Source organism: Orcinus orca, chromosome 10 (genome assembly GCF_937001465.1).
Source record: "Orcinus orca chromosome 10, mOrcOrc1.1, whole genome shotgun sequence".
NCBI lineage: Eukaryota > Metazoa > Chordata > Mammalia > Artiodactyla > Delphinidae > Orcinus > Orcinus orca.
In genome coordinates this window covers 56,607,410-56,621,354 of record NC_064568.1, presented here as the reverse complement: position 1 = coordinate 56,621,354, position 13,945 = coordinate 56,607,410, and the positions used below count along the sequence as shown (strand labels likewise).

Genomic DNA, 13,945 nt, shown 5'->3' with positions numbered 1-13,945 from the left:
TTTATCCTGCTTGGGACTCCAACTACACTTGAAATCTCCAAACATATGTCGCCCTTTAATTATGGACAACTAAGAAATTTATCTTTAAAAATGGCTTCTCTTTCATCCCTTCCACTCTTTTCTTGCTGGAACCTCCATTAAGCATATACTGGAGCCTCTGGGTCAAGAAATGACGACTGGATCATGGCCCACCATGATCTTCTTAAATGACTTCCAGAGAGAACCTTGTACATAATATTCAATGAAAATTTCTACAACACATCAGTTGTAAAAGAAAGGGAGTGAGTTCAAGACCTATAGTCTGACCTTTCAATGAATGCAGTGATGAAGGTGAGATGAAGGCTTAAGGGGATAGCAGGTCAAGAAAAGGGCATTTTATGATAAAAGAAAACAGAAAGGGAGCCACTGACACTGTAACAAAGAAAACAGATGGAAGGCTGAACCTTGGCAAGGAGGAGGGTTTTCTTCAGAAATAAGAAGGGACGCAAAGGTGCATGATAATCCGAATATTTCAAGCAACAAAGAAAATATGAACACTCCTACTGGGATGGCTTCAGTTTCGCCTATAAAACAGGTAATGCTGTAATCTGATAAGAATGACAGGGGTAGGAGGGGTCTGGGTATGAGAAGTGGAGATGGTCTGGAACAGCCACTGTGGATCCTGCAGTACTGACTCACCAAGAGAGGAAGGGAAGGCCTCGAGAGGGCAGAGGCGTGCTGACATTTGTTGGCACAAGTTGTAGTAAACCCCAGCATTACTACGTGACTTCAGCCAAAAATTCTTGGCAACTCAAGATGTTAAACAACTGCTCCTCTTTGTGGACAGAGTGCCAGGAGGAGAGATTCAGGGAGCACCCCCTTCTATGGAAAGACTGGAAATCAATGGGAGGTTTGGCTTCATACGTGTTTTGGTCATAAAATCCCATAAGCAAAGAGGTCATGGGATTCTTCCCTTAGAGGGCAATCCAGTCAACCTTGTTCCAGCCCATCAAGAACTAGATTAAGAAAGGCAATACTTTATTTTTATTTTGCGGTACGCAGGCCTCTCACTGTTGTGACCTCTCCCGTTGCAGAGCACAGGCTCCGGACGCGCAGGCTCAGCGGCCATGGCTCATGGGCCCAGCCGCTCCGCGGCATGTGGGATCTTCCCGGACCGGGGCACGAACCTGTGTCCCCTGCATCAGCAGGCAGACTCTCAACCACTGCGCCACCAGGGAAGCCCAAGAAAGGCAATACTTTAGATGAAGATCAGCAGAGTATGACACAAGGGCCATCAATTCTCTGAGCAAACATGTCAAAGGCAAATATTTTGCTAACTTCTATAAGTCAAAAAACTAGACCTTCTGCTAAAAATCCACCCTCTTCCATGAATAGTTATATTAATATTATATACACAGTGTTCTTACCCAAGCTGAGGCCTGTGGGGTGTACAGGGGGCTATTAATAATGACTTGTGGACAAGGAGCTCATGGGGGTGACCCAGGCAAAGTGAAGCACATGGCCCACCCTCACCATGCGTGACCCACACAGCTTTTCTCACAGGAGAAAAGGAAAATTCCCAGAAAACTGTGAGCAACCAGGACAGAAAGCCATTTGAAGTATGTAAGATATTCAAATGACTGTGGTTGGCTAAACTAGAACAGCACAAAGACAGCTTAGAATACGGAATGAGGAAGGGAGTGACTCTTCTAAAGAAAAGATTGAAGCCATCATGAATCCCAGGAGACTCAAATCAGAGCAGGCTCTGTAGCTGGCTAGTACCAGAACGCTTTTTTTTTTTTAAAATGCCAAGTTTGGAAAAGATGGTTATTGGGGTAATGAAATTATTATTATTCTGACTCAAATAATAATTCATCAATAAAACTGAATCCAAAATAAAAGAGCTTCAGAGTGGTCTGAGCATCCCCGTAGCTTATCAGGACAGGGCATAAAAGGAGATACTTCTTAGGAAAAAAAACAATCTGTGAAAATGACTGAAGCATGTATGAATAATAAGGATAGTAAGAATGCTCTTTAGATATTTAACACTGGCAAGAAGAAACAGTAATGGTTCATAAGCAATTTGGAGGCTTCTCCAAATTGGTTGGGCAGTGGTTCTGCCTGTGTTCTCAAACTGTGGTCCCCTGACCAGCAGCATCAGCATCACCTGGGAAAAGTTGTTAGAAATGCAGATTTCCAGGCCCTCCCCAAACTTACTGAATCAGAAACTGTGGGGGTGGGTGCCAGCAATCTTTAAGTCTTCCAAGTGTTCCTGATGCACAGAAAGTTTAGGAACTTCTGCTTTATAAAAGCAGCTATCTTAGCAGCTGAGACTAGATGGAACAACTTTCATGATCCAGGTGAAGTGTTAGGTAAGCCTTTCTTTAGAGCCTCACTGCTAAAGCACTAAGTTCTTGCTAATCAAAATGTGGGCCATGAACCAGTGGCCTCAGCAGAATCGTGGGTCTCAGGGTACAACTACAGAATCCACATCCGCATTTACAAGATCCCCAGGTGATTCCTCTGCACTTTAAAGTTTAAGAGGCACTAAACTACGGCCGCACATTTAACTAACTAGTGAGAGGAGGTGAGATTCCTGCCTGCAGGCACCTCCTCTGAGACAAGTGGGAGGCCCCTTGCTCACCTCTAACTCAGGGTCTGAGGCTGGACTCTGGGACAAGCATGGCTCTGGAGCAGCTACCAAAGCTGCAGGCCCTGCCTTTCCCACTCACTGCCCCTGGAGCCCCCTGAGGAAGCCCCCACTTGTCGCTGCTGACTTTGACCTACTGAGCTGCTTGGCATAAGCATGCTCGAAGGTGTGGCCAAGTGTACACCTCTCCAAACTGACTATTGTTTAAAATGCCAGGAGATAATGCAAGCATAGACCCGAAGTTCAATCCACTTCATCCCATGTGTAATAGAGTAGAAATTTACAGGTGTTTTTGTCCCCATTAAATCACTTCTCTCCTATCATTTTAAATAGCAGGTGAGATACTTCCCAAATTTGGAAACTACTGAGTTGTGAGAGAGGAAAAAAAAAAGTTACCATGCTCTGCTTCAAAGAAAAGCCCACCAGGTTTTTTTTCATCTTCAAACAAGTAAAAAATATTTTTATTTTTTGCAACCAACCTGATAACGTGGATCCCTCATTAGAAGTCTCAGACAAATTAATACTCTCAGAAAATGAAGAGATGGGGCTCGATCAACCCACTCTCTGAAAGAAGAAAACAAGAGAGAACATGTTTGTTCATGTTTAAAGGCCAACGTGACAGTTTATGAACAATGCAAGAAGAATAAAAAACGTCTAAAGGAAGAGCATTAGTTTATCTCAAACAGTCTGCAATAGGGACTGTTATTTGATTCTTGAACACTTGACACATTTTAATGCAAAACACATAGAAACTGTCATTGTCACTACAAAGTAGAGGTCCCCAAAATTATTTGGTTCACAGGGACCTTACTGACTCACGGCAGCCCCTGACCAAAAGAAATAGCTAAAGGGTTCAACTTTAAAAGACTTGATACCCTGATAACTTAGTATCCATTTGAAAAAATAATACACAGACACTAAAAAAAAAGTCTTTTTATTTTATTCTTAATCACATTTACTTACTGATGGGGTGTGTGCACCTGTGGACACTAAACAACTTCTCCAGCCTTGGAATCAGATCTAACACCATTACCTCCATTCCCTCTTCCACCTGACTTTCCCAGGGCACTTGCTTTTTGTCACAGTAACCACTGAAAACCCAGCTACAGAAAAGTAAGCCATCATCTAAGGGAAGGCAGTACAATCTAATGTGGAAACTGTAACTACCTGAGTAGTTTGCACTGTGTCTGACAGATGTTGTATATCATTGCTGTTTTCCTTGAAATTTAAAAATATCCCACAACACCCCTGGGGGTTCTCTGCAGCTCCCAGGGCACTTCAGTGCTCCCTGTGGGAAACATTGTGATGAAGTATTTTCTTACACCTTAGATCAGTCTTCCTGGAAGCAGACTCTTCCATGAAGATTGGTGTGCGTGTGAGTGATTGAGGACATGCTCTCGGGGAGTCCACCTGGAGTGGAGAGCAGGGGTGAGGAGTGGGGAAGCCAAGTGGGCAAGGGCCCTTCTGTGCCAGCCTCACCTCCAAGGACCCCCCACCCCCACGGAGGCAAGCACCCTGGTTTTCCTGCTCCCAAAACGGCTGTCACAGTGTGTGTGGAGGGTGCTGCAGCAGGGACTAAGGAGCAAGTTCTCAGGCACTGCTGCTCTCCGGGCCTGCGGGCAAAGTGGACTCAAAACTCCAGAGCGGGGTGCCAGGGCCCAGCCGCTCACATGGACGCTGCCACCCAGTCCTCGACTGAAGCCCGAGTCACAGGGGCCACCAGCACGGCTGGGGCTCACTGCAGGCACGGCTCGCTCAGTGGGTTCCAGCTCGAGGGAGCAGAGTGGTCGGCGCAGCACCTCCGTCACTCTGGGGTGGGGTCATCGGCACACCCAGCACCCGTCCCAGCTGCTGTGCCTCTGTGAGCAGCTTCTACTTCACTGCTCAGCTTCTCTGTGCCAGTTAGAGTTAGTAGTAAAAAAAATTCAAACTGGGAAAAATTTTCAGGCTGCTCCAGTGTTGCCACTCAGGCTGCAGAGCGTGAACACTGCGAAGGGCCTTTCATGGCACTATGTAAGGATGCTTCTGCCCAAGAACCTGTAGGAACAGAGCCCAGGCTGAGGCCGGGACCCACGGCTTCCTGAGTCTCAGCTGACAGCACGTCTGAAACCGAATTCATGCCCCGCCGCCCCCCCCACCCCCCGCCACAAACACGCCTCACCCCTCCAGGCCTCCAGTTGATCAGACCGAAACCCTGGGTGTTTTCTCACCTCCTCTACTTCCCTCACGTCTTTCATCTAATCCCTCAGCACATCCTGTCTGCTCTACCTTTAAAATATCTCCCCATTCCCACCACTTTGAGGTAGGAGGTAGATGGGCCCCTGGGCTGAGCCACTGGAGTTCGTCAAGCAGAATAAATTGGAGCTTTGTTTTCCCTGGACACTCCAAGGACAGAGCTAGTGACAGGAGCTGAGCTCTGAGGGGGAGTAAAGAGATAAAACGACCACATCTATCACTACTGAAGTCAAGGAAACCTCCCTGACTGCACATGCACAGGAAGGCTCCTTTGGGGTCAAAAAGGGGCGACATCATCCCATAACAGGTGCTGTCAAACCTCCGTTAGCCTCTGCACTGGAATCCATCTTGGCAAAAAGATGTGCACACATATCGGGCAGGGCAGTAGGACAGGTCAGGTGTGGGGAAAGAAGCGAGATAACTGGCCAGAGCAGAAGGAAGACCCAGAAGAACCGCCCCATATAAATGATTTAATCGCCTCTTTATTGCACTCGTCATTCAGGAGGATGCCCACACCCTTTCCCTCCAGGTGTGTACTCCTGTTTTGCTTCTGTCTAAATACACTGTTTCTCTATGTGTTCTCCACATGTTGTGCTGTGTCTCTAATAATAAACTTTGTACCTGTTTTTGCCTCCTTGATTCATTCTTGCTTTCAAACAGGGGCAAGAGCCAGGGGAACTTTGCTTCTAGCCTCCAGCCCCTGCTGGACTAGCAGCTAGGATTCCTGGTTTTCATCCAGGCTACGCAGCTCCAATTCCTAGGCAGGGAAATAGGATCCTGCTTCAAGACCACTCACCGCTGTCTCTCCGAGATCAACTTCTCACTCCCTCGTCTTGTATGACCCTGGTTCAAGCCGCCATCATCTTTTGCTTGAACCATTGCAAAAGCCTCCCATCTGGCTTTCTTGCTTCCATCTTTGTCCCCAACTTCAATCTTCACACATCTGCCAAGGAGACAAACACCCTCCCCTGCCCTCCTCCAACAGTTCTCCTCTCACTCAGTCCTCACGGCCCCTGAGGCCCTACAGGACCCGGCCTCCCCACTGCCTCTCAGACCTCATTCCCCCCGTTCTCCACTGCCCCCACCCATGCTCTCTCAGACACACTGACCCTCTCATAACATGGCTGGGCTGGGCTTGGAACCTGTGCCTTTGGTGCTTCCCATGAAGCAGACTTCTGTGACTTTTTAACACTGGAACCTCCCATACAACTATATAGATGTCCTCCGACATGACATGAGGCCAGTCACATGCAGTTGTTCTAACCAAAGTGTATGTCAAGGTGCAGAAGCCACCAACACAGCACAGCCTGGACTCCTAAGGTGAGGAAGGGGGTCTGAGCACTGCCGAGCACTGGACCTGCCTGCATCACCTGTGGAAGTTAGTCCCTGCCAGGTGACACGTCTTACACTGCCCTCCAAACTAGTCCAACAGTGGCACTGGGTGCAAATGTTAACAAAAACCTAAAACAAAATGTGTCTGCTATTTCATACATAGCCAAGAAAAACAGAGAAAGATAATGGAAGCTACTTTGGACTAGAATCCACATAGTTTCTCCCACCCTCTCGCACCTCCATAGCTGAGCTGGTTGTACATCCAGCAAAGTTAGGATACTTTAAAGATCTGCCCCTCAGTCAAGTGAAGCATTTACTTGAGCTGCAGTCCCAAGCCAACCCTTGCATGGCTTGTCCAATATTGATCCTTGACATTTGGTGGGAAATTCAGTTTTGACTCTTCCACAATCCTGAGAAATTCAACTCTGTCCCAAACCTGCCCATCTCAGACCTGAGTGCACGAGACACACCCTCCTAGAAGGCAAGCCAAACATCTGTGGTTCCTGCCACTGGAGGTTTCACCCCCAGCCCAGCCCCCTTACACTCCGCCCCAAGCCACTCACTGTTTCTTCCATCTACTAACTTAGCTCATGGGAAGGAAGTTGGAAATATGTTTTTCCCGTAGCCTTATATTCCCAAGGATGTTTGACTGCTTCTTATAAATTAGAGCCCCCAGCAGAGGCCTGGCTCTGCAAATAGAGGTTGAGCAAGATGTCCCAAGAACATCACTGGCTGGGAGTCACTCCTCCTGTCATCACCAAGGCTCCTGGCAAGAGCTGCCTGCCACAGCCACCAGCAACATCACAGCCCTCCTATAGCCAGGGCACCACGACAGTGACACCTCTGCTACGGAGGCAAAGTTCAGTTTCTTCTGAAAATAAAGGCAGGACTCAACCCATCTAAGGCCTGCAGCCAGGCAGAATTATCCAAGGCCACAGTGGGAAGCTGCACTATATTTTATCCTAAGTTCCTTGTACTGGGAAAAATAATGCAAATTTGAACTACCTTTTGAATTTAAAACAGTCACCTCTGGGAACACTTGTAAGGATGTGGTTATTCTGAGGCTCCTATTAGAGAGAGAATACCTTTAATCTCATAAGTAGAGGGATGGCGCATGACTAGTTTCCCTTCCAGGTGCTGGGGTCATCTAAAGATAGAGTGTAGCCTGCAGTGCAGTGCAGACACTACATCCCAAAGATCTAACAGGAATAATGATCCAGTTGCAACAGCTGCTGGTAACCTCCCGAGGTTTAATGCTGGCTGTTCTTCATTATTTAAGAGGAGAAGCCATGGGACATACTGAGAGATGACTCACACTACAAATATGTGTGTACTGAAATTTTTCCTCTTAAGAATATACAATCTTCATGAGGAAAGTCCATGGCCTTTCAAATGTTTTTTCACATTAAATATGAAAAGGTTTTTTTGTTCTGTTTCTTCTCACCTCTAAAAAAAAAAAAGAAAAGAAAAGGAATTCCAGAATGGTTTTTGTTTTGTTTTTACCATAAAAGGAGTGCAAACAAATGAAGAATTCCAGAAAAGTCTCAAAGTTCTGTTCCAAGCAAATGGCATTTTTTTGTTCTACAATTTAGAACTGTGGCCCAAAGCTATTAATATTTCTATGTGATTCTGGCCTATTGTAAATGTAAATAGAATTCCTGGTGTCTGGGTCCTGCAGGGCCTCCCCTCTGAGCGCTGACCTCTGAGGAGCAGTTGTTCCCTCCATGGCTTCCAGCCCTCAACCTCCCCCCTCACCCAAGGACCTGGCTCACTGACTGGAGCTCTGCTGTTCATGGGGAATGGCATGTTCTGTAAGGTGATATAGAGCTCTGTTTGCCAAGAGTCGGGGGACTAGGAAACGCACTGAGTCTAGTGTAAGCAGAGAATTACAGAGAATAATAATGACAGACTCTAAAGATGGCTGCCTTTGTTTGACTGAGGAGGAGCCAGGTGACTTGTCCAAGAGTGCGCATAGGTAGCAGAGCTGGGCCCTGACTCCCAGGCCAGGGCTCCCGCATCCCCCACCTCCACCCGGCACAGAAAGGGGCTCTTAGATACATCTACTGCGGGGGCAGGCATGTTCTGCACAGTGGTGAGGGGTCTCCTGAGGTAGCTCTGAAAACCTTGTCTGTCGGCAAAGACAGTGTTTCCCTGGAGGCTGTGTTCCAATAGAGTAGCTGCACAGCAGCAGATTCATGACCAGGCAAATATTTATCCCCTCTTGTGACTGAACTTTTGCCACTGCTTTCACAGGACTATTACCACATGGCAGTATGACCAGGCCCCACGGCCTTTGTCCACGACCACCTGCCACATCGCTTTCGGCATCAGATGCCATTTTCTGCTATCAGTATAAAAAAAGAGAAGGAAAAATGGTACCACCAGAGACATAGCATTTGAAAAGAGAAAGGGTAGTTGGGGTTTCACCTTCCCATTCAGTCGAAGAAACCAGTATGCGATGTGAGAGTCACAAAGCTGCAGGACTGAGCACTGAGAGTCACACGGTCTGGGGTAAACTCCATCCAGGGGCTGATGCAAATGCCAGAGGTCACAACCTCAGCTGGCTCTCACCCAGAAAAAGCAGCATCTTCAGAGGAGGTGTTATTTAGATTGCCCTTTTCATTAACGCACAAAACAACCACCACCAAAAAACTACCACCTTTCACTAAAAATTTAAAAGTGGAGAAATTCAAACCTGTTTCAGTATAAATATTACCTCAAATTCATATGACAGAGCCCTATTTTTTTGGATAGTTGTAAAAGCAAAATTCACATCAAAATAGACATGTAAAACTTAAAAGGAATAAGAAAACGTGAAGAAATGAATTATAAATGAGTATTCAAGGAATATTTACTGACTTGTTCCACTATTCTTAATGGGTAGTGTCATCCATTAAACCTGTCCCAGAAGAGACACCCAGTCAGAGGTCCATCCAATTCATCATGTTGGTCCCAAAAGTCAGACAGATATTGAGTAGAAAGGACTGTTCTAGCTGTTTCTTCTCCATGGCTGGTGAAAGTTTCAGAGATTGAATGCTTTCAGATATTTGCTGATCACCTCCTGGGAGCCAGGCACTGTTACATGCCCAGGACTATAGCCTGGACAAAACCATGCCCTTGTGTTCACAGAGGTTACCATTTAGAGAAAGAAGACCAATAACACACACAAACAAACAAAACTGCACATTAGGTGGTGACCAGAGAAAAACAACCCTAAAGTTAAGGGTTTAGGGAGTCCTGAGAATGCTATTTTAGGAGAGTCAGAGAAGGGTTTTCTGATACGGTTAGCATCTGAGTGAACTGAGGAGTGAGTCAAGGTCAGAACAGCGGAAGAGTTAAGTATCTAGCTCCTGAGCAGGAGTGCACTAGTTTGCGCAAGGAAGCCCTTGGGGGCTGGAACAAACTGAGCAAAGACAGCGTAATGGGAGCTGAAGTTACAGAGGTGGTAGGAGCCAGTTCTGTAGGTCTTTTGTAGAATAGGAATAGGGATTTTGGACTTTTTATTCTGGAGAGTCACGGGAAGGCTTTAAGCAGAGGACTGACATTATGTGACAGAAATTCTGAAAAGACCCTTTTGGATGTGCTGTTAGGAACACCATACCATAGGGAGTCAAGGGTCAAAGCCAGGAGCCCAGTTAGCCCACTGCAATGGTCCAAGCAAGAGACAGTGGCAGCTAGGACTAGGTTAATAGCTGGGAAAGACTAAAGTTGAGAGGAAGGCAAGTTGAGTAAGAAAAATCAAAAGTCCCATTTTTGGCATGTTAGCTTTGAGATGCCCAAAGAAGTCCACCAATCAATACATGAAAGAAAAGACTAATTTATAGCAGGAGAGAGCTGTACTTTAGTCTCTCAAAGCAAAGCTGATAGAGGAGTTCAGGAACGGGTGGACTTTCATAAGTGGGGGTTTTGGGGGACTGATTGATTTTAGCCATGGAAAGGGGATTCCTGGAATGTGTTCCAGCTTACTCCCTGGCTCTCAGAAGCTCATGTACTGATGGGAAGCTGTCACTTACTGATTTGGTCAGGTTTAAAACAGGTTCTGGTGCTTATGTATGGCCAACTAGCAGTCATTTCCTGGGAAGGTGGGAACATTTTAATTTCATACCTGTTAGACATCCAAGTGAATGAGTTTCACAAGAAGCAATAGTGGAAAAGAGAACATAATTACTCAAGTGACACTTTTCTGTGGGGCAAACCTGAAAACCAATTTTAAACATATTGGGTTGGCCAAAAGGTTTGTTCAGTTTTTTCCGTAAGATGGCTCTAGTAGCACTTAATTTTCTTCAACTTCATTCGAAACAATTTTGTTAGATTGTATGTGACAGTTGTCATATCAGCATGCATTTGAAAAAAGACATCAAAATTGGTGAATTTTTGTGTAGCCATTTTAATATTGAAGATGGAAGAAAAAAAGCAACATTTTCGGCATATTATGCTTTATTATTTCAAGAAAGGTAAAAACACAACTGAAACGCAAAAGAAGATTTGTGCAGTGTATACAGAAGGTGCTGTGACTGATCGGACGTGTCAAAAGTGGTTTGCGAAGTTTCGTGCTGCCGATTTGTTGTTGGACGATGCTCCACGGCTGAGTAGACCAGTTGAAGTTGATAGCAATCAAATTGAGATATTAAATGAGAACAATCAACATTTTACCACATGGGAGATACTCAAAATATCCAAATTAAGTGTTGAAAATCATTTGCACCAGCTTGGTTATGTTCATCACTTTGATGTTTGGGTTCCCCATAAGTTAAGCATAAAAAACCTTCTTGACTGTATTTCCACATGCGATTCCCTACTTAGAAGTAATGAAAAAAATTCCGTTTTTTAAACAAATTGTGATGGGTGATGAAAAGTGGATACTGTACAATAATGTGGAATGGAAGAGATCGTGGGGCAAGCAAAATGAACCACCACCAACCACACCAAAGGCTGGTCTTCATCCAAAGAAAGTGATGTTGTGTGTATGGTGGGATTGGAAGGGAGTCCTCTATTATGAGCTCCTTCCAGAAAACCAATCAATCAATTCCAACAGGTACTGCTCCCAATTGAAAGCAGTCAATTGAAAGCAGCACTCAATGAAAAGCATCCAGAATTAGTCAACAGAAAATGCACAATCTTCCATCAGGATAACGCAAGGCCACATATTTCTTTGATGACCTGGCAAAAACTGTTACAGCTTGGCTGGGAAGTTCTGATTCAACCGCCATATTCACAGGACATTGCACCTACAGATTTCCATTTATTTTAGTCTTTACAAAATTCTGTTAATGGAAAAAAATTTCAATTCCCTGGAAGGCTGTAAAAGGCACTTGGAACAGTTCTTTGTTCAAAAAGATAAAAAGTTTTGGGAAGATGGAATTATGAAGTTGCCTGAAAACTGGCCAGTGGAACAAAAGCGTGAATACATTGTTCAATAAAGTTCTTGGTGAAAATGAAAAATGTGTCTTTTATTTTTTCTTAAAAACCAAAGGCACTTTTTGGCAAACCCAATACTTTGGCTAATAAAGAACCAGAGAATCTGCAAGGCAGAGGAGAACACAGTACTAGTCAAGGTTGTGCCTCAGCCCCTCAGCTACTGGATCTCTCAAATGAGGTGGAATGGATTTTGTCTTCAGGGTCCATTCCAGCTCTAATTGGATGACGCTTTTGTGTGTGCATATATACATATAGTGTGCGTGTATACGCAATTTAAGTTTGGGATAAACTCTAAATAACATTTTAGGAGAAATTAACATGTAAGAGCTAGATATTTCCTCCAAGTTAGGAATCAGCTTGAGGCCTACAAGCTTATTTTCTTCCTTTCTACATTTAACATTGTGAAACTTAGAACAAAAGGGAGACAAAAAGACAAGATTCTAAAGGATTCTACTCTGCATAAAAGCACATACAGTTGAGGAGATTTGTTCAAGATGGCAGAGTAGAAGGACGTGCACTAACTCCCTCTTGCAAGAGCACCAGAATCACAAGTAACTGCTGAACAATCATCAACAGGAAGACACTGGAACTCACCAAAAAAGATACCCCACATCCAAAGACAAAGGAGAAGCCCCAGTGAGGTGGTAGGAGGGGCATAATCACAATAAAATCATATCCCATAACCACTGGGTGGGTGACTCACAAACTGGAGAACAATTATACCACAGAAGCCTACCCAGTGGAGTGAAGGTTCTGAGCTCCACTTCAGGCTTCCCAACCTCGGGGTCTGGAAACGGGAGGAGGAATTCCCAGAGAATCAGACTTTGAAAGCTGGCCAGATTTGATTGCAGGACTTCGATAGGACCAGAGGAAACAGAAATTCCACTCTTGGAGGGCACACACAAAGTAGTGTGCACATCAGGACCCAGGGGGAAGGAGGAGTGACCCCATAGAAGACTGAACCAGACCTACCTGCTAGTGTTGGAGGGTCTCCTGCAGAGGTGGGGGGTGGTTGTGCCTCAATGTGGGGACAAGGACACTGGCAGCAGAAGTTTTGGGAAGCACTCCTTGGCATGAGCCCTCCCAGAGTCCACCATTAGCCCCACCAAAGACCCTGTAGCCTCCAGTGATGGGTTGCTTCAGGCCAAACAACCAATAGGGAGGGAACTCAGCCCCATACAACAGCAGACAAGTGGATTAAAGTTTTACTGAGCTCTGCCCGCCAGAGCAACACCCAGCTGTACCCACCACCAGTCCCTCCCATCAGGAAGCTTCCACAAGCCTCTTAGATAGCCTCATCCACCAGAGGGCAGAGAGCAGAAGCAAGAAAAACTATAATCCTGCAGCCTGTGGAATGAAAACCACATTCACAGAAAGACAGACAAAATGAAAAGGCAGAGGACTATGTAGCAGATGAAGGAACAAGATAAAACTCCAGAAAAACAATGAAATGAAGTGGAGATAGATAACCTTCCAGAAAAAGAATTCAGAATAATGAAACTGAAGATGATCCAGGACCTCGGAAAAAGAATGGAGGCAAAGATCAAGAAGATGCAAGAAATGTTTAACAAACACCTAGAAGAATTAAAGAACAAACACCTAGAAGAATTAAAGAACAAACAAACAGAGATGAACAATACAATGACTGAAATGAAAAATACAGTAGAAGGAATCAATAGCAGAATAACTGAGGCAGAAGAACGAATAAGTGACCTGGAAGACAGAATGGTGGAATTCACTGCTGTGGAACAGAATAAAGAAAAAAGAATGAAAAGAAATGAAGACAGCCTAAGAGTCCTCTGGGACAACATTAAATGCAACAACATTTGCATTATAGGGGTCCCAGAAGGAGAAGAGAGAGAGGAAGGACCTGAGAAAATATTTGAAGAGATTATAGTCGAAAACTTCCCTAACATGGGAAATAGCCACCCAAGTCCAGGAAGCGCAGAGAATCCCAGGTAGCATAAACCCAAGGAGAATCATGCTGAGACACAGACAGAGAGTAATCAAATTGACAAAAATTAAAGACAAAGAAAAATGATTAAAAGCAATAAGGGGGGCTTCCCTGGTGGCGCAGTGGTTGAGAGTCCACCTGCCGATGCAGGGGACACGGGTTCGTGCCCCGGTCCAGGAAGATCCCACATGCTGTGGAGCGGCTAGGCCCGTGAGCCATGGCTGCTGAGCCTGCACATCCAGAGCCTGTGCTCCACAACAGGAGAGGCCACAACAGTGAGAGGCCCGTGTACCGCAAAAAAATCCAAAAACAAACAAAAAAAACCTATAAAACTTAGATATATTTTATCTTACATTTAACAAAATTTAACTTATAAT

At 45.1% G+C, this 13,945-nt stretch overlaps 1 protein-coding gene across 1 annotated transcript in view; it reads right to left on the bottom strand.

Moving 5' to 3' along the window:
* The window catches only part of NEK10 (NIMA related kinase 10), a 321,275-nt gene that overhangs the window by 272,836 nt on the left and 34,494 nt on the right, over positions 1-13,945 (bottom strand). Inside the window, exon 7 of the mRNA XM_012536668.3 lies at positions 3,109-3,193. Within this exon, the coding sequence (XP_012392122.2) occupies positions 3,109-3,193 (85 nt within the window). The remainder of the gene's footprint in view (positions 1-3,108; positions 3,194-13,945) is intronic.